At 53.8% G+C, this 20,377-nt stretch overlaps 1 protein-coding gene across 1 annotated transcript; it reads right to left on the bottom strand.

The window, feature by feature from the left end:
* Nucleotides 1–4,238: 4,238 nt before the first annotated feature.
* On the bottom strand, nucleotides 4,239–17,494 carry RAB44 (RAB44, member RAS oncogene family). Its single transcript, XM_030965929.1, has 16 exons — nucleotides 17,285–17,494; nucleotides 17,076–17,190; nucleotides 16,676–16,847; nucleotides 16,301–16,444; nucleotides 15,738–15,828; nucleotides 15,527–15,622; nucleotides 14,743–14,930; nucleotides 13,955–14,003; nucleotides 13,563–13,657; nucleotides 12,693–13,087; nucleotides 8,046–8,606; nucleotides 7,490–7,571; nucleotides 7,057–7,171; nucleotides 5,665–5,766; nucleotides 4,766–4,842; nucleotides 4,239–4,326 (listed from the first exon to the last, which is right to left on the bottom strand). The coding sequence occupies exons 1-16, from the start codon at nucleotides 17,492–17,494 to the stop codon at nucleotides 4,239–4,241; spliced, it is 2,580 nt and encodes an 859-aa protein (XP_030821789.1).
* Nucleotides 17,495–20,377: the final 2,883 nt, after the last annotated feature.

Raw genomic sequence — 20,377 nt, 5'->3', positions numbered from 1 at the left:
CGAACGCTCCCCGGGACTCCCAACACCGCCCAGGGAACCCAACCCTGCCCGGGGAACACCGCCGTGCCCGGGACCCCCCTCACCACCCGGGCTCTCAACACCCGGGCCGGCCTAGCCTGGGCCCCCAGCACTGCCCAGGATTCCCAGCACGCTGCTCAGCCCAAAACCTCAATATTCCCCAGGGCCCCACCAACACCTGTCCCTCTGCTGTCCCAAACACCCCTCAGGATCCCCCAACACCACCCTGGGACCACCAACACTGTCCAGGACCCCCCAACACCCCAGAGCCTCACAGTGCCACCAACGTCCCTCAGGACCCCCAACCACCCCAGTACCTCCCAACAGCCCCCAGCACCCGCATCCCTCCCCGCTGGCACCCCCAATGTCGCCTGAGACTCCCTGCACACGTTTCATCCCAGAATATGGAGACCCCCTTTTCCAGCACCCGTCTCAGTCCATGATTATCCCCAGCCCAGACCAGCCTGAGGCTCCCCTGGATCATCAGAGCTCCTCAGGACCTCTAAGAGCCTTCCTAGCACCCATCTGAGCCCATAAATACATTGAGACCATCCCCAACGTCTGCCTGACCCTGTCATTACACACAGGCACCCCACCAGGACCTACCTGAGCCCATAAACACCTTGAGACCACCCTCAACAACTGCCTAACCCCGTCATTACACAGAGACACCCCACCAGGACCTACCTGAGCCCATAAACACCTTGAGACCACCCCCAGCACCTGCCTGATCCCTCATCACTCACAGACCCCCCAAGAAACACCTGAGCCCCCACCAGCACCTTGAGACATCCCACACAGCCTCCACAGGAACCCCCAGCATCTTCCTGAGCCCACAGCACACCCAACAACCTCCAGAACCCCCAAAATCTTTCAAATCCCATAGCATCCCTAACACCTCCCTCCACCCCCCAGCACCCCATTAGTGCCCAGTATCACCCCACAGCCCCCCAGACCCTCCAGCACCTCCTGGGAGACCCTCACAATGCCCCCTGAACCCCACTTACCCCCAGCCCCATGGGGGACATGGATGCCCTTTCCCACAGGTCAAGTGACAAGCACTGAGCACACAGTTAACACCTCCTAAAAATATGTGGAAAGCCCTAAAAATTATGGGAAAGGCTTCAAGGACTAAAGGGCTGGAAATGGGGCAAAAGAATGTCCCTGGAGCCACCCCTGGTATGAAAAGCTTGGGAAAATGCAGGAGCCAGGGGTCTCAGCCTCACCCTTCTCTCAGGCATGAGCTTCAGTATTTAACTGCAATTAAACATATTTTCAGTCAGCTCTTGATTGTGGATGTGATGTGTGTTTTTGGTATATCTCAGATGCATTTTCATAGAATACTGGAATGGTTTGGGTTGGAAGAACCTTAGAGATCATCTCATTCCACTCCCCCTGTTCCACCAGACCAGATCCCTTTAGAGCAACCTTGTTTAAATTTCAGCCTTGTTTAAGTTCTCAGCCTCAACAACTTCCTGCAGCGAGGAGTTCTGCAGATGAATTAAACATTGCAAGAAAAAGGACTTCCTCTACTCAGGTTTGGATTTCCTGCCCTGTCAATCCCAGCCCAGCGGAGTGGGGTTGTCTCCTCATCTCAATTTTACTGCCTTTCCAGGGAAATGGGGTGAAATTCTGGGAAACACTCCTGGGCAAAACTCAAATCCCACGGCTGGGGCACTGAAAGCTGTGGTTGAAGATTTGTTCCAACTTGTCAGAAGCTCGTGTGGGTTCTCTGCTTCCCAGGTGGATTCATCCAAGCAGGATGATGGTAAATCCCTGCTGACTTTGGCTGGGATCCGAGATCTTCCCAATCTTGGCTTGGCTGAGGCGGCTCCTCTAATTCTTGTGGAGTGCCTTGAGGAATTTCAAACAGCTTAAAAGGAAACCACCTGATTTAAAAAAAAAAAACAAAAAACATCCCGTGGTCCAAACAAATATGCATTTCCCTCTTGCTATTAATATCCCAGGCCTTGATCCTCCTCCAAACACTTGTGCAGGCGTTTAATGGCTTGCAAAGGAGCAGTGCCTTTGATCCCAGAGTGGGAATGTTTGCTGGAATGTGAATTATTAAAGGTGAAAGATGCTCTCAAGTGCAACATGCTGCCCATTTTTTTCCAGTGCGATTTGTTCCCTGCCCCGTGTTTCTCCCAGCCTGGCAACGAAAAACTCATTTCCAAGTTTGGAGTGTAGTAACTCATGCTTTGGGCACAAACTCCATCCTTTTTTCTAGAGATGATTTCCAGGGGAATAAGATAGACATTTCTTTCTGCCTGCTGTTCTGGGAAGCCTTTTTTTTTCAGCTCCCACTTCGGGCCCTGTTGGAGCTCCCTGGTCCTTCCCTGCAGCAGCAATATTGCAGTGGGGAGGAATTGCTGCAGCTGCTGCCATCTAATGGGAAAATTCAGCCTCCACGGCCTCAACTCTTCATTTTGGAATCAGATAAAATCGTTTCTTGCACAATCCTGCTGCCACTCGGCCAAGCAGAATCTTCCATGTGCAATCCCAGCATATTTAGGCAAAATAAAAGCTGATCTGATGGGTAGCTTTACATGGGAAGTGTTACAGACCCAGTTTTGGGTTGATCAGACTGAAATGGTGCTTCTCTTATAATGGATCAAATTTGCAAAGTACACTTGGATTTATATTATTTTTAAATAAAAGAAGAAATAGTGAAGAGAGTCCCAAACAATAAGAAAAAGCAATTCCAGATACCCCAAATACCAAACCCCCCAGGCACAGCTCTGAGCTGAGCCACATAAATCCTTCCTGAGGAGCTGCTCCATCACTAAAAATATTGTATAAAGAGATATGGTTAAGAGGGATGGACAGGGAATGGGAGCATTAAATATATTGCACTAAGAAAATAAAGTGTTTTAATGATGGGGCCAAAGGAAAATTATTTGAGGTAGGCTGGGGGGAGACACAGGGGATGGAGACTTAGGATACAGAGGTACTGGAGTGATAAATTGTGGTGTGCAAGAGAAATAAATCATCCTTAAAAGACCCCGAAATTCCAGAGTCACTGCAAAGTTGGACCCTGGCTGGTGAAGCTGATATATATAATATATATATAATTATATATGAAAATATATAGTGTTGCTAGAAGCCTAACTCCTGCTTTCACTTTATTTTTCAAAGGCACAAACTGGCTACTATTATGCTTTGCCATTATGCACATATAAATAATAATGGCAACAAAAAGCAAACCCAACTAGGCAGAATTATTTCTGCAAACTCTGCACATAAGTACAGTCTTTAAACACACCGGTTGAACTGCTGGGAATTTGCATGGAGCATATAAAATACTAAAATATAGCATTTGTATTCTTATTTATTTAGTCTGTATGTCTTTTTTTTTTCCTGCAAAAATATAATTCAATCAAGCTGTAAAAAGAGAAAAAAAAATCCCTTGAAATTGTGACATCTGCTTATTTAGATTTTTCAAGCTGGATTTAAAACAAATTCACCACTTCACAAAGAGCAGAAGGGCAGGATGCAGCAGCTCATTCTTCTCTGCCCAGCCTGAAATTTGTTGCAATAATCCAGAATTCTGCTCTGGGGACAACACAATGAAAGAAACCTCTTGCAAGCATTTATCTTCTTCTTATCTTGGATGTGCTCTTGGGGCTTTTGAATTTATTTTGAGCAAAATATTCAGTAGCTTCTGTCAAGCCCCATCACTGCTCACTGGCAGGATAAACCACGGAAGGGAAAAATTAGCTTTACCTTGTGTCATTGGAGAGATTTAAGTGCATTTAGAATATATTGAATATTTCATTGTTCCTGATCAAATCCAATCACATTGCAAAGCCAGAGGAGAAGTCCCCACAGCCCAGAGCACCAACAGCACTAAACCCCTTTGGTTTATACACTTGGATGGCTTCAGGCTTTCATTTCTTCTCTCCCAAGGCTTGGGTTTACTCCCTGCTGCTTCCAGTATCATTGCAGCATCTCAGACCCAGCTGGGTTCCTTTTCTGCCTCTTTTCTTGACCTGTCTTTGGTCTCCAAAAGAAAGTGGTAAAGTTCCCTGAGAAGTATTTTGGAGGGCTGGTGTGCTCTGGGGGAATGGCAGGGGGTCCCCACAGCAGCTTTTGCTCTCAGCATCCGAGGAAGATCAGGTAAGGAAGACACACAGGAAAAAAGAAGGTGTCCAAGGATTATTTTTATGCTTTTCTGGCTGTTGGTGCAGTTTCAGATCAGTGGGTGGGGTGTCTCTCCATCACCAGCAGCAGCCCTTTTTCTTCTGAGGTGCCTTTGGTACCTCTTCTGTTTTATTTTTCAATTCATCTTCACGACTTTTGAGCAACCTGGGAGAAAAGGAAGCAAATTAGCTGGGTATTTCCCCCATATTTTGTATTGCTGTGCTGTTTGTTTTGAGATACAAGGGGCCCAGCACAGCTGAAAGGAGTCAGGATCCTTCCGGTTCCATGTGATCCTAGAGCTATGGATGCTGCTAAAAATTCCAACCTAAATCAAATCACAGACAGAACTTGTTTCAATCAAGCCAGGGAGAAATCAGCAGCATCCCCAAGAGGGTTTAATTCACCTCCTTGCAATGCTGGTTGTTCAAGAGACAAGTTAGAGCAGTGCTAAATGCTCATCTCAGCATGAGCTTCCCTGAGTTTTCCCTGACATTTGGGTATGGATTCTCTGGTGATAGTGACATCCAGTATTTGGAGTTAAAAAAAGCAGGGAGGGAGCCCATTAAATTGAGGACAGGTGGAAAAATCCAAGCACATGGCTCACCTGGTGAAGCTGACCATGGACTCAAAGACATTGTGGCCCGAGGCAGCGCTGCACTCATAAAACATGAGCTGGTGCTCCTGGAAAACACAAACCCCCAGCAGAAATGTAATGTTCCTGCACCGGAATAGCTTAATGTGGGAATAAATAGCAATGGGACAGTCCCAGTCAAGGGGAAACAGGAGGGAATCAAGGAAACAAAGAACTCAGTAACTTATTTACTGGAACATGAGGGTGAAATCCAGATTTTCTGGTTGCTACGACATCAGCTTTTAATACCAAGGGAAAGGATGACTGTGCAGACAGAAGAATTTGTGATGCCTTCTGGTTATGGGAGCAAACACAGAGAGAGGCACAACTAGATGTTCCCAACTCTTTTGCTCCTTATCAGTTTGGGAAAATAAGCATACCCCTCATCTCTATTAGCAAAACTGGTCCATGCATTCTGTTCCAAATCCCATAAGGTTTAAAATTAAGTCAGTAAAGGTGAGATTCTTCTCATTCTCCTCATCTAATTTTTATTAGCCATCTATATATGAAGAGATTAATCAAACTTTGATCATTTCAGTATCTTTGAGGATAGTGCTCAGCGTGTTTATTATTTTTATGATGCTGAGAAGATACTCAACACTTCACAGCAAAGATAAGCAGAGCTGAAAATGTTTTAATTTACAAACCCAGTTCCATAAACCAATTTACTGGGATGGTGCTGAGGCAAAATTGAAGTGGCAAAGGGAAAGCAAGGCAGGGAAGGGTGAGAGATGGGTTCAGAGAACATTTTGTCAGTCACTGATGCATGAGGGGTAAATTAAGAGCTTTCCCCTTTCTCCAGCTCTTTGGGTTGGTGGTGTTGATCCTTAGCTGTCCCTGCCTCTCTTGGCTGGCTGTGCTTCACCACCTACCTTGGCCAGGCATTCACCCTCCTTTGTAGGCACCTGTCTCTGGGCAGCACAGTCGGTTTTGTTCCCAAGAAGCAGAACAGCAACTCCATCCTCTGCTCCTTCCTGAGTGAGAAAGAAGGGAAGATCAGGACAGCTTCAAAATCTTCCTTGAATCCCAGCTGGCCACACTGTCTACACATATCCTGGAATACCATAACTGACACCCATGGATTTGGGCTAAAACAGATTTGGTTCAGCAGCATTTAAGATTTTTTTTCCCCTTAAATCATCTGCCTATGTCTATTAGCATGACAGAGCACTGGATGAGTTACACTTGTAATGAATTCACTTTGTGCTCAACTGCAGCAGTCTCTGAAGGTGCTCTGGCTGGGATTTACAGCCACCAACTGAGGCAATATCCTATTTTGTTTCAGCATTTTTAAACACTGGCTTTGTGTCAAATGGAAATCTTTGAAAAGAGGTTTTAATAGGCCTTGAATAACCTCCCATTCCCTAGGATTCAAAGTGGACCATTCTTGATGTAAAAGCAACGTTTTCCATTCCTTTGCTCTAGTTTTTAATTGTTTAAGAGTTGATCATTACCCTACTGGTTCTATTGTGAAAAATGCATATTTTATGATTGGCTTTTTGCAACTATTAAAATTAATATTATATGTGTTGTGTTAGAAAGTGATGCTGTATTAATTCTCTTAAGTAGTGTGTTAAATATAGCTTTAGGTTATAACATAATGTTAAAATAGAAACTATGCTATGTAGGATACTTTTTTTCTAAACAAAGGACTTGCACTGAGATAGCAGCCACAGGACACCTAAATCTTTCAGAGAAAGAAAATTTATTGCTCCATTAGCAGGAGAAACGAACTTCTTCCTGCCTCGCTCAGGCTTGAAGACACCGTCAAGATTAAGAGGAAGAAGCTGACACTGCTCAGACAGAATCCTGTGTTTGAATGGAATTTATGCATCATGGATGAGGTGTATGAATATGCAACAGGCTGTTGTTTTTAAGGGTTAATCCTCTGTTAATGTGGTACTTTTTTTGGGCTTCTGCTGCCCAGAAAAAGGTACCCGGACTGTTCATAACTCTTTGTTTCTATTGTCTCATATTGTCCTAATTCAAATGGTCCAAAATTTTTATTACTCTAATTATATTACTATTTTTATAACCATTTTATTACTATTAAACTTTAAAAATTTTAAAAACAAGCGAATGGAGTTTTTCACACAATCAACAAATTACCCTGGGAAACACTGCCAGCGTGTGAACAATCTGTTTGTATCTGCCTTAAATCCTCCACGAAAAAAAAATTATTTTATAATGAAAGCAATGCAGGATACCCTTTCCAAAGGGCTTGGCCACTCCTGTCAGTCCCAGGAGCTTTTGACCGCCCCCACCTGGATGCAGCTGAGCCAGTAGCGCACGTCGGAGAAGGAGTACTCGGAGGTGATGTCGTACATCAGCACCACCCCGTCCGCCTTCCGGAAGAACTGCTTGGTCATGCTGCGGTACCTGCGGGCATTTGGGATGATCACCAGCACGGTCTAAGGAGGTTCTGCCTAGGTGTGATGGGGAAAGGTGGGACTGCATGTCTACAAAACAGGCAGCCCCCAGATTTGGCTCTTGTCCTGATGGCAGGGCCATAGGAACAGCCTGAGCGCCAGCTTTATCTTAATGACTTCCTTTATTATGCTTTATCAGATCACATACTGTACAGAGTCCCTCCTTGAGCAATCTCACCTTTGCTTAGCAAAGCAAAGGATATCAATTACCCCTAAACTACAGGGGAAAAAATGCAGATTGTGTCCTTAAGCAGCACCAGCACCTCACCTTTCCTGTCCAGCTGAGTCCCACAGGCGCAGAGCAAAGCGCTTGTTATCCACAACGAGGTTTTTGATCTGGTAATCCAGTCCTGGAAAACACAAAAGAAGATATTTTGATACTGTAGAGTTCTGCCCTGTGACAGAAGTTGGATGGAGAAGAAACATGGGGCAGGCTGGTCTGAAGCAGCAGCTCTGGGGGTTGGTCCCAAGCGAGCCTCTGGCTTTTAGATGTTTAATCACTGGATTTTGGGAAGGTCTGTCATCTCATGATGAATAAAACCAGGTTGATGGAGAAGGGAGAATGGAGCTGAAAGGCAAAGCAGAGAGGAAAGCACTGGGCCACTGCTGCTAGGAAGGACAAGGAGAAGCAGCATTTCCTGCCCATGAGCACCCAGGCGTGGGGACTTGGTGGTTCTGCTTGGCCCTGGGGACTGCTTGTACAACACGCTTGGTGTGAGCTGTAACAGGCATGTGGGGACCTCCAGCAGCTTGTGGGGTGGAGGAAAGGGAAGTGCAGCTGTGATCTAAGTGAGTTCTTGGAGGGGGGGCTGGAGGAGACCTACCCACAGTGGCCGTCAGGTGGGGGTTGAAGGTGTCGGCGTGCAAACGGTACAGGAACGACGTTTTGCCCACGTGGGAGTCCCCAACAAACAGCACGTTGTACAGGTGGTCTGGGTCCAGGGCAGCTTTAGGACAACCCTGTGGGGCAGCTCCTGCCCCACCTGCAGTCACAGCCCCTGGCTCTCCTGAGCTGGGCTCACCTTCCTGGCTCATTTTCTCACCAAACTCTTGCATCTTCTCTCGTTGACCAACACTGGTGTCTTTGCTCTGTTCTCCCAAGAGCTGCCTTTGCCCCAGTGAGTTTTCCCTGAGGACCACCCCCAGCTGATCACTGCCAGCATCTCCAGGTTGCACCGCTGTGTGCAGTGATGATGCTGGTGGCACCTCTTGCTTCGGATGCTCAGCAGCTCCAGCAGCCGTGTGCTCCAGTTCCATCACGGGTGGTGTCTCCCTCTCTGGCTGTTGGGTCACCATGTGAAGCCTCCCCTCATGTCCCTGTGCTGAAACCTGCTCCTGAAGCTCCCTTTGGGCTGCCTGTCCCGGAGCACAAAGCCGCCACACATCTGGAATGAGAACATCCTCCTGCATCATCGTTTCCAGCTTTAGGGGGCTGAGTTGTGACAGCACGTCGGAGACCAGGGAGGCCAACTCAGCATCACCATGGCCCTGGTTTAGTGCTAGACCCTGAGTTTTCACTGCATTCCTCACCCCTGCCTCCAGCCTCTCTCCCTGTGCCACTTCCAGACCATGAGCTCCATCCAGAGGCTTCCCCTCTGCAGGAGCCCTCTCTCCCTGCAGTAATTCCTGTGCCTCCAGAATCTGCCCCTCAGGACCAATGCATGCTCCCAGTTTTGCTTCCAGACCAGGGCCCTCTGCAGCAGTGGCAGGCTCAGGACACAAAGCAGCCTCAGCTGGAGGGGGCACATCTGCAGCAGCAGCTCCTTCCCATGGCTTTGCAGTGGGAGATGCACCCAGAACTGCCTCCAAACTGAGAGTCAGGCCCTGCTCCCCTTCCCACAACCCAGCTACACCCAGAGGTGTCAGATCTGCCTCTGTGCTCCCTCCTGAGCCTGACTGGGGCATCTGCTGACCTGTGAACAGCTGCACACCAGCATCAGTGCTCTGGGCCTCCAGTGTGTGCAGCCTTTCAGCCTCCTCCTGTGCCTGTGCACCAGGCCCCTCTCCCTGTCGGCCTCCTGCTCCTTCAGGAGCAAGCACAGACTCCTGTGGCAGCCCATTCTCACCTTGCACTTGTGCCCCACTCTCCTCTTCCTCCTCATTCTGAACGGCTCTTCCCCGCTCCCCTCCCCATAGAGCCCCTGAGCTGAGACCCTCTGACAGCTGCAGATCTGCCTGGGCATCCTCTGCCTCCCCTTCCACTAACTCTGCTTTATTCACCTGATCCAGAGGCTGCACCTCTGGATCCACACTCCCTCCCTGCTCTGTCCCTGAGGATCCAGCCTCATTCCAGACCTGCAGATCTGCCTCTGTGCTCTCTCCTGGGCTCAGTCTGAGCTCATCCCCCCCTGCAATCAGCTGCCCACTGGCACCACTGCTCTGCTCCTCAGTAGTGCCCAGGCTTTCAGCCTCCTTCTGTGCTTGCATGTCTTCATCAGCTGCCCCTCCTTGTCTGACCCCTGTTTCATGTAGATCAAGCTCAGGCTCCTGTGACAGCCCATGCTCACCCTGTCCTTGTGCCTCATCCTCCTCCTCCTCCAGCTGAGCAGCTCTTTCACACTCTCCTCCCCATGGAGCCCCTGGGCTGGGACCCTCATGGAACACCACATCTTCCTGGGCATCCTCTGCCTCCCCTTCCACTAACTCTGCTTTATCCCCCTGATCCAGGGGCTGCACCTCTGGATCCACACTCCCTCCCTGCTCTGTCTCTGTGGATCCAGCCATGAGCTGCAGATCTGCCTCTGTGCTCCCTCCTGGTGTCACTCTGAGCTCATCCCCCCCTGCAATCAGCTGCACATTGGCACCACTGCTCTGGTCTCCCACTGTGTCCAGGCTTTCAGCCTCCTCCACTGGCTGCACACCTGCACCTGTCCCCCTCCTCTGTCTGATGGTCGCTTCAGATGCGTCAGGCACCAGCTCCTGCATCTGCCCACGCCCACCCTGTCCCTGTTCCCCATCCCCAGCCCCATCCCTGGGCTGCACAGCTGCACAGTGCTCCCCTCCCTGGGGAGTTTCTGGGCTGGCAGTCACACACAGCTGAGTGTCTGTCCAGGAGTCCTCTGCCTCCCTTTCCACTACCTTTGCTTTGTCCCCCTGATCCCGGGGCTGCACATCTGGAGCCACATTCCCCCCCTGCTCTGTGCCCGTGGAGTCAGTCTGGATTAAGGGCTGCAGATCTGCCTCTGTGCTTTCTCCTGAGGCTGATTTGAGCTCATCCCCCCCTGCAATCAGCTGCACACTGGCACCACTGCTCTGCTCCTCAGTAGCATCCAGGCTTTCAGCCTCCTTCTGTGCTTGCATGTCTTCATCAGCCCCCACTCCCTGCCTGACTTCTGATCCACACAGATCAAGTTCAGGCTCCTGTGGCAGCTCATCCTCACCCTGTCCTTGTGCCCCATCCTCCTCCTCCTCCTCCATCTGAACATTTGTTCCAATTTCTCCTCCCCGTGGGACTCCTGAGCTGAGACCCTCTGACAGCTGGGTGTCTTCCTGGGCATCCTCTGCCTCCCCTTCCACTAACTCTGCTTTATTCACCTGATCCAGAGGCTGCACCTCTGGATCCACACTCCCTCCCTGCTCTGTCTCTGAGGATCCAGCCTCATTCCAGACCTGCAGATCTGCCTCTGTGCTCTCTCCTGGGCTCAGTCTGAGCTCATCCCCCTCTGCAATCAGCTGCCCACTGGCACCACTGCTCTGCTCCTCAGTAGTGTGCAGGTTTTCAGCCTCCTTCTGTGCTTGCATGTCTTCATCAGCCCCTCCTCCCTGCCTGACCCCTGATCCCTGCAGATCAAGCTCAGGCTCCTGTGACAGCTCATCCTCACCCTGTCTTTGTGTCCAATCCTCCTTCTCCTCAATCTGAACATTTGTTCCAATTTCTCCTCCCCGTGGGGCTCCTGAGCTGAACCCCTCTGACAGCTGCAGATCTGCCTGGGCATCCTCTGCTTTCCTTTCCACTAACTCTTCTTTATCCCCCTGATCCAGGGGCTGCACATCTGGATCCACACTCCCTCCCTGCTCTGTCCCTGAGGATCCAGCCATGAGCTGCAGATCTGCCTCTGTGCTCCCTCCTGGTGTCACTCTGAGCTCATCCCCCCCTGCAATCAGCTGCACACTGGCACCACTGCTCTGCTCCTCAGTAGTGCCCAGGCTTTCAGCACTCTCCTTTAGCTCTAGCCCTGCACCAGCCCCCTCCCCCTGACCCATGGTCACTGCACTGGGATGAGGCACTGGCTGGTGTGGCTCACCCTGTCCTTGTGCCCCATCCTCTTCCTCACTGTCTGGGAGCTGAGCAGCTCTTTCCCCCTTCCCTCCCTGGGGGTTTTCTGGGCTGAGACCCCCAGAGAGCTGCAGATCTCCCTCCACCAGTGCCTGGGATGTACCTGGGAACAGCCCACACCAGTCTGGGCTGCCCACAGGTGTTTCTGCAGGGGAAGGACCCTCACTGTGCACTGCAGCAGCCTCAATTTCCTCTCCCAGCCCTACCTCTGGTTTATCCTTTTCCAGCTGCACGCCTGGATCCAGTCTCCCTCCCTGCTGTGTCCCTGGGGATGCAGCCTCACTCCAGACCTGCAGATCTGCCTCCACCTCTGCCAGCAGCTCCATGTTGGTGCTGCTGGGGGCCTCCACGAGTCCCACATCTGTTCCCCCTCCTCCCTGCCCGTGGGTGGGTGGCACAGCTGCTGCCAGTGGCTCCAGAGCACCCACGCTCCCTCTCCACCCTGCGCCTCCCCTGGCACACTCACCCTGCAGCTGCTGCTCTGCCTCCCTGGGCTCTGCTTCCTCCACCTGCTCTTCCTCACCCCCGGCTCTGCTGCTCCCTGCACGCTCAGCCCGGGCTGGCAGCACCTCCAGCACTTTGGAATCCGTGGTCTCTCCCCGGGGCTGCTCCTCCATCCTGGCACGCTCCTCGTCCAGCACTCCTGGGCCTGCAGCCACCTCAGGGACACTGCCCCCATGGGCTGCTGCCTCTTGTGCCTCACCCCAGGATGGGGGCTGTGGCTCCAGGTGCTCTCCCAGCTCAGTTTCCAGGTTCCCAGGGAGCCCTGATGTGGGGTCAGCCTGTTCCTGCAGCTCTGTGCCCGGGGCCTGCACACCCAGCATCCTGCCTGGCTGCTGCTCATCCATGGCAAGGCACTGTCCCACTGCTACACCTTCCTGCCCAGCCTCAGCCGGCCCCAGACCTGCCTCCAAATCTTCTCTCTGGCTTATCTCCACTTCCTCAGCTTCTCCCAGGAGCTGTGGTTTTGCCCAAGCTGTTGTTTCCTGCAGCCACCCTGCTCCTCCCACCTCCATCAGCACCTGCTCTCCTGCCTCCACGCTCTCTCCCAGATGCTCAGCCTCCTTCAGCACCATCTCCTCCTCACCAGCTCCCTTTCCTTGCTGGAATAACATCCTCTGTGCCTCCTCTGGGCTCTCTCCCTGCTCTGCCCCTGGCTCCTGAGGCGTGCAGTGCCCGGCTCCTGCAGACCCACCAGCCTGTGTCACATCCAGAGCACGAAGCTCAGCTGTGCCTGGTCCCTCCTGCAGGTCTCCTTCCAGCAGCTCATGATGGATGTGGCCAGGGAGGGTCTCCTGCAGGACCCCAGGGGTTGTTTCCTGGGCTGTGGCTGCCTCTGGCCCCGTGTGGGGCTCAGCATTGTCCCAGGGGTGACAGGCAGTGTCTGCCAGGGCAGGGGGTGCGCCCAGTGCCTGTGCCTTCAGATGTTTGCTCAGAGCTGCTATTGCATCATTCATCTCTCTTAGCAAAGAGCTTTGGTCAGAGACACCTTCCTCTTTCAAAGGTTCTGGGAAGGGGTCTTCTTCTGCAGAGCTTGCTTTCCGTGGGGCTCCTGAAAGGTTTGTTTCTGCTGGCAGCATTTCCCAAACCCTGGAAAGGGCAGAAAATGGGGGCAATGAACCAGCTCCCAGCTCAGGCTCCAGCTCCCTGCCATCCCCAGTCAGTCCCAGAGGGCCTCTGATCTACATCCCCACCCCATCCCTCTCCAAACCTGATTTTACTTCCCCCCATTGCACTTGGAGTTCACACAGGCAGCAATGGGGGCAGGGGAAAGGGGGAGGCACACACAGGCAGCCAGACCCAGGGCTGCATCCTGGCCCATTCCCAGCACCCATATTGACATTATCAGACAGGAAAAGACAACTCTCAGCCAGGTACAGCCAGTTCCTGAGCCAAGGGAGTGATGAGCTGGGATAAGGGATGGGAGCTCCAGGGTGAGAGATGAGTGGGTGGGAGAGGAGTGCTAAAAGGACAAAATCCCATTGTTTGCCTGGGGAGGGTGGAGGGAGGGCCTGGGGCTCAGCCCCAGCTCGCAGAGCCCAGGGGCACACAGGGGACCCCTTACACTTGGTGGGAGCTCTTGGCTTTGCTCTCGCTGCTCTGGGATCCCAGCCTGATCCGCATCTCAGAGCGGAACTTCTCGCTCTTCCCAGGACTCAGCTGCAGGAAACAGGGTGGGAAGAGGAGAGAAAAAAACACTTGGTGAGGGACAATATCCACCTGAAATGATGTGGGTTCTCCAGCAGGTATCCAGCTGTACCCATCCAAAATCTTGGGGGTACCAGAAGTAAGGTGCTGCAACCCCCTCCCTTCCCAAACATCTGCACCAGCCCTGTTTGAGAGAGATCTTAAGGGAGACAGTGCTGCAGGTGCTCCCTGTGCTCTTGAGCTCCTCAGCAGTCCCATACACAACAGCACAAGGTTCTTGTCCTGTCCCCACACACCCAGCTGAAATACCTGTGGGGACATTGGCACCTCGATGGGTAACTCTGCCACCACTCTGTCCCTGCAAACACAGAGCACAAGGGTCAAAACAGGAACTCCATCCCCTCCACCACATCCACCCCAGCACCAGGGCTGTCAGGGCAGGTCAGCAAAACCCAGGATCCTTGGATCAGTCCTACTGAGCCCTCCTGGGTGAAGGACACCTGCCACTGACATCTTTTATGAAAAATCCTTTCCTCGGGATTTTTCCTCCGGAGAAGCTGAGAGGCCTCAGGAACAAAATGTAAACAATGGTTATCTGCTGCTGTGGAATGCAACAGGTGCATCTGTGATTGGTCTCATGTGGTTGTTTCTAATTAATGGCCAATCACAGCCCAGCTGGCTCAGACAGAGAGTCCAAGACAGAGCCTTTGTGATCATTCTTTCCTATTCTATTCTTAGCTAGCCTTCTGATGAAATCATTTCTTCTATTCTTTTAGTATAGTTTTAATATAATATATATCATAAAATAATAAATCAGCCTTCTGAAACATGGAGTCAGCTCCTCGTCTCTTCCCTCATCCTCAGACCACTGTGAGCACGGTCACAGACACCCCCACCTCTCTGGCACTGCCCTGCAGGCACACATTCATGGTGCTGGTAGTCCTGCTTTTTCCTCTGATGCTTTGCACGCGATTAACCTGCACCACGGGCAGCACTGGAGCACCGTGATGCCTGAGGCCCATCCAGCTCATTCCCCATCCAGGAGGAAATGACGTCTGTGGGGACACAGAGTGACACACGGTCACTCAGCCACTCACCCGGGCTCCCCCCTGTGCTCCCAAGCCACTGTGGCCCTCATGGTCCTCAGGTGGCCCTGGGTGTGCTGCAGCTGCTGGTGCAGGTGCTGCAGGTGCTGCTGCAGGGCCCGGTTGCTCTCCTGCAGCTGCTGGTTCTCCGTGCTGGTCACTTGCTGGGAGCTCTGGAGGCTGCGGCAGCGCCGCTCCAGCTGCGGGATGGCAACCAGGACACTCAGAGCCAAAAATCCCCCCACAAAATAATTCACAACCACCTCCTCTAGACCCGGGCTGTATTTTACACACCCCCCCTGCCCAAGGATGGCGGGTGGGAAATTCAGCTTGTGTCCTCTGGTGTCACCCTGGTTTTTTAAGATTTTCTAAGCCTTCTGATGTTGACATTCTTGTAGTGAACTTTCTCACACACTTTCTGTAAATAACTCATTGTTTTGCATTCCTTTATGGAAGAGGAGAACTGTTGGTTTGTCCAGTGTCACTGGAGAGGTGGCACTGCCACCCTCCAATCCACCGTCACTCTTAGAAAACTATAAATGTTGGAGTCAGAAAATAAACTTCCCTTTTTCCTTCACCTTAAGAACAGCGCTGTGAGCTTGTGTTCTTTCGTGTCCTATAGCCACACTCTGGGCATGGAGGGGAGGGCAGGGATGGGGGTGTAGAGGGTCCTGTGTGACAACCTGCAGCCAGAGCTGGTGGGGACACACCAGGACAGGCTGTGCAGCACCGAGGGGTTGTTACAGCACAGCCCAGAGACCCCTGACTCACGACGGGGGGGTTGGGGGCAGCTCACCTCCATCTGCGCCGCGACCAAGCGCTGCACCTCCCTCTCGCTGGCATCCAGCACTCGCTGCAGCTCCTCGCCCTGCTGGCGGCTCCGGGCCATGCTCTGGGTGGCACAAGGACACTGGCACCCTCTGACCCCCCGGCAGCTGCCCAGGGGTTCGGGGTGCTGGGTCCCCCCGGCTGGGACAGCAGGGGGACAGGGGGAGCTGGGCACCCACCTGCTGCTGCAGCCGCAGCTGCTCCTGCTGGATCTGCTGCTCCAGGAGCTCGCAGAGCTGCTGCACGTCCTTGTCGTGCTCGGCCACACGCCTGTGGTGACAGCAGGGCAGGGCAGGGGGGTGAGACCCCGCTCCAGCACCCCACAGTGCCCTCGGAGCCTCGGGCTGCCGGGCTGGGTTTGCAGGAGGGTGTCCCCCAGCACGGAGTGTCCGGCAGTCCGTCCGGCCCTTTTGCCATCGCTTCCGTGACTGTAGAGGGAGCCCGACCCCAAACATTGGCAAAACCTCTGCTCCGGCTGCTGGTGGAGATGCTGAAGGCACGCAGGTTCCTCCACACGGCTGGGGTGGCCCTCCAGAGCCCCATCCCTGTCCCCATCCCTCCTGTCCCATCCCAGTACACTGTCCTGGGGTGACTCACTTGTTCAGAGTCAGCTCCAAAGCCTCCTTCTCGCTCCCGGCTTCCCGGATGTGCTGCCTCATCTTGGCCAGGAATCCCTCCAGGGCGCCATCCCTGTCCCCATCCCTCCTGTCCCATTCCTGTGCACTGTCCTGGGGTGACTCACTTGTTCAGAGTCAGCTCCAGAGCCTCCTTCTCGCTCCTGGCTTCCCGGATGCGCTGCCTCATCTTGGCCAGGAATCCCTCCAGGTCGTCGAGCAGCTGGGGCTCGTCCTGCCGGAGCTTCACCCAGAGCTGCCACACCTCCTGTCTGCAGGGACAGGGGTGTTTTGGGGTGAGCATCCCCCCAGAACCCCCAAAGCCAGGCCAGCTGAGTCACTGAACTCACACTGTTTGAGGTGTGAGAGCTCTGGGGTTGCTGTGACGCCGCTCCTGTGCTCAGGCCCAAGGCACCTCCACAGCATTTCTGAGCTCCCTGCCCCAAGCTTTCCCCCTCTGTCCATCCTGCAGGACACCCACGGGTGCCACGCAGGGCACTCACTCTTCAGAGGGGTTGTGTGTGCCCAGCTGCTCCATGAAGGCTCTGAAGTGCCTGCTCTCCTCGCTGTCCCCCTGTTCCAGGGCCGGGCTGGGCAGCACCAGCCGCACCCTCCGCGACGCCGTCTTCCTCCTCCGGTGCTCCCTGGCAGCGTTTTGGGAGCTCAGGAACTGCCCTGCTGACAGATACCCCAAATCCTTAGTGCCCAGCAACAGCAAAGCCCAAACCCCAACATTTTCCTTTCCATGGCTTCAACAAAGCGGTTCAGCACAGCAGGACCCCGCTCCAGATGAGCCAAGAGCTGAGAGCTACTCATGGGGACGATTCATCCTGTGCCACACAGCAAAGGCAGCACCTCACATCCCCCAGGAGAGCCCCAGGACTGTGTCCAGGCTGCACTTACGGAGCCCAGCCGTGAACTCCTCTGTGCCCAAGTGCCCGGTGCCAGCAGCATCCAGCCCATCAAACACCAGCTCCAGCTCCTCCCTGCTGCACGGCAAACCTTCCTCCTGCAGCTTCTAAAACCAAAGCAAATCAGGGTAAAACCCACCTGTGACAGCATCTCCAGTGACCCTGGCAGTGCTGGAGCCCAGGGCACAGCCCCATCCTCACCTGCATGTCCGAGCGGGTGACGACTCCCGCCTGCTCCGTGTCCCTGGTGCTGAGCAGCTGCTGCACCCTCTGCACTATCTCAGATGCCCATGGTGGCTCCTCACTGGGGCCGGGTGCTGGTGCTGGTGCCTGCCCAGGGCCCTCCTGCAGCTGCTTGCGCCGGCTGGAGCCCAAGCGCCGGCCCTTGGTGCCCGCCCGGCGCCCGGACATGGCCTGGCCTGGCCTGGCCTGGCCTGGAGGGGACACTGGGCCAGCCCTGCCCTCACTGGGCACCTTTGTTCCAGCCTGGTGGGAGACAGCAGAGAGGGACCGAGCTGGAAATTCATTTTGCTGCTGTCAAGGCCCAAAGGCTGATTGCTGAGGAGAGTTTGGCAACAGGAAGGGAAGGGAAGTCCTTATCTCTGATTGCACAGCACAAATGGAGCCTGGATCTGCAGCAGCAACAGCTGCTCCTGCCAGCCCTCCCAGGGGCTCCCAGCCCAGCTCCCACCTGCTGAACACTGCTCCTGCCGCCAGCCAAGCACCCATCCCAAATCTCCCCACATCTTTCCCATGGAAATCTCTTCCCTGGCTGTGGAAGATGCACAGGGCGCCAGCAAGGGCCACCCAGGAGGTGACACAGCCAGGAAGTGACACCAGGAAAGGAGCAGCCAAGGTGATGCTGGAGGTCTGAGCAAGACGTGCTGGTTCCACCTGCCTTGTCAGAGCTCAGCAGCAGCTTTTGAAATCCTCCCCCAGTTTTCACAGCCGTGAGTCACCTCCGGGCAGAGCGCAGGAGCCCTCGGCAGGTTTCCACCGCGCTGCTGCTCGCCCAGGCTCGTGGAGCCTCAGCTGGGGACCCCCAGTGCCCTGTCCCCAGCCTGGGTGGGGGCTTGTGTCACCAAGAGCCACCGTGCCATCCCCAAGAGGGGCTGTCCTTTGTGTGGCAAAGCTGAAGCTGTGAGGGAAGGAAAGCGTGGGGAGCGCTGACGCAGAGCTGGGGCCGTGCTGGGTCTGGCTGAGCCCAGCTCTCCCCTCCCAGCCTGGGGGCACTGCAGCTCCTCCAGCCCTCTGCCCCCTCCCTTTGCCATGAGAAACAGATCCTGCTACATCTCAGTGTGCACCAGAAATGGGAACGGAGCCCAAAACCAGCCCAAACCCCTTCAAGCAAGAAGAGGGTCTTGTGGAGTCCCACAGGACCAGAAACAGCCTTGCGGTGGTCCCAGCCTCTAAGGCAGCAGAAGTGGGAGCTCTGGGGGGCAGGGGGGCTGTTTAAGGCATGGAGAAGCCCCTGGATCCTGTTCCAGCTCCAGGGCAGGTGAGCTGAGCCCGCAGCATGATGGAGGCACTGAAAGAGCAGGGGGAGGGAAGGGAAGGGAAGGGAAGGGAAGGGAAGGGAAGGGAAGGGAAGGGAAGGGAAGGGAAGGGAAGGGAAGGGAAGGGAAGGGAAGGGAAGGGAAGGGAAGGGAAGGGAAGGAAGGGAAGGGAAGGAAGGAAGGGAAGGGAAGGGAAGGGAAGGGAAGGGAAGGGAAGGGAAGGGAAGGGAAGGGAAGGGGGGAAGGGAAGGGGGAATTGTGCCCCCACCCCAGCCCAGCAGGGCCCCCCATGGCATCCCCAGCTCCGTGTCCTGCCTCCCTCCACAGCACCCTGCGCTGCTCCCAGCCCTCAGAAAGGAGCCCCCAGCCACAGTCCCTCACAGGCAGCAGGAAAAAACCCTTGGATCACAACAGCAAGAAAAAACCCCTTATTTCCCTCACTTTTCTCTTCCTGAAGGTGATGCCCGAGCCATCCCCAGAGCAGCAGGACTTACCCTCCCCACGAGGGACGCTCAGAGTGGGGCCCAGGGGCTCCCCAGCTCAGAGGGACGGAGCTGCCCCCTCTCTCATCTCTCTTACTCAAGGCACCTTCCGTTCTGGGTGACACCAACTGCCGGCGCTCACACGTTTCCTGTTTGCTGCCTTGCAAGTGGGGTGAGGGAAGGAGCCATCCAGAGGGTCTCAGTGCCCCCAGAGTGCCCAGGTCCCAAGGCAGCTCTGCAAAGGCACTGCCAGCGCCATCAGGAAGGGCAGCAAAGTCTCCATCCTTCCCTGGTTTGCAGTGTCTGGGGCTGGGGGGGTTTTGGAGTGGGGCAAGAACAGCAACAAACAGCAAATGTTATTTTAAGACTCCAACTAACCCAAAATACCAGATTATCTATAGCCCCCGGATTATAACATCCTACCAAGGACAGAACAACCTGAAAATCCCCCCTGTGGAGGTTCTTTGCCCCCAGAATTTGAAGATGACCCCCCTGTGCTGTTCTCTGATGGTTTTTTAAAGGTTCCTGCCTGAATTATAGACTTGGCTTTAAACCCACTGGCTGCCCAAGGGCTGCAGCCACTCTGCTTCACGAGGGACAAGGGAATCAGATGGACCACAGGCATTTTTCCTGCTCTTTAACTGCAAAACATGAAGTCAGGCAGGAGGAAACTGTTATCTCTAGGGCATAACTCAAACATCCCCTGGCCCAGATCTGAGCCCAGGCTCCCAGGGCAGGAGCTGTGGGCTGGGAGCTGATGCCTGTCTTGGTTTGGAAAGGCAGGTGTCTGCTAAGGAAGGCAGGAGCCTCTCCTGAAATGGAGAATGTAAACCCTCCCCACCCCTCTGAGTTGCTATAAATTTTAGATTAAGGGGCTCTCAGGCAAAAAATATGGGAGCAGGAATAGCAGTTCTTTAATAGGGAAGAAAATAAAAGGATAAAATAAACAATGCAGTGAACTAAAAACAACACTGCCAGAGTCAGAACCCAAGCTGACACCCTGTGGGTCAGGGTGCTGGCAGCAGTGCCATTGGAATTGTGGCTCAGCCCTCCTGCAGTGTCAGGGGTGGTTCTGCTGGAGCAGGGATCCTGGAGAAAGGTGCAGTCTCTGCCTCTGGAGATCCAGGGCAAGAGGCAGCTGCTGTTCCTCTGGGCAATCCAGTGCAGAAGCCGTGCTGGTGTTCCAGAATCTCCAGATTCTATCCGGGTAGGAATGCTTGGCTCCTCCCTCTGGGCTCACATCTCCCAATGGGATGCTGTAGTTCTTATCAGCCATGCAGGGACATTCAATGGCTGTTATCAGCAGGTGTCCTGGG

Source organism: Camarhynchus parvulus, chromosome 26 (genome assembly GCF_901933205.1).
Source record: "Camarhynchus parvulus chromosome 26, STF_HiC, whole genome shotgun sequence".
Classification (NCBI taxonomy): domain Eukaryota; kingdom Metazoa; phylum Chordata; class Aves; order Passeriformes; family Thraupidae; genus Camarhynchus; species Camarhynchus parvulus.
This window is presented reverse-complemented; position numbering and strand designations above follow the sequence as displayed.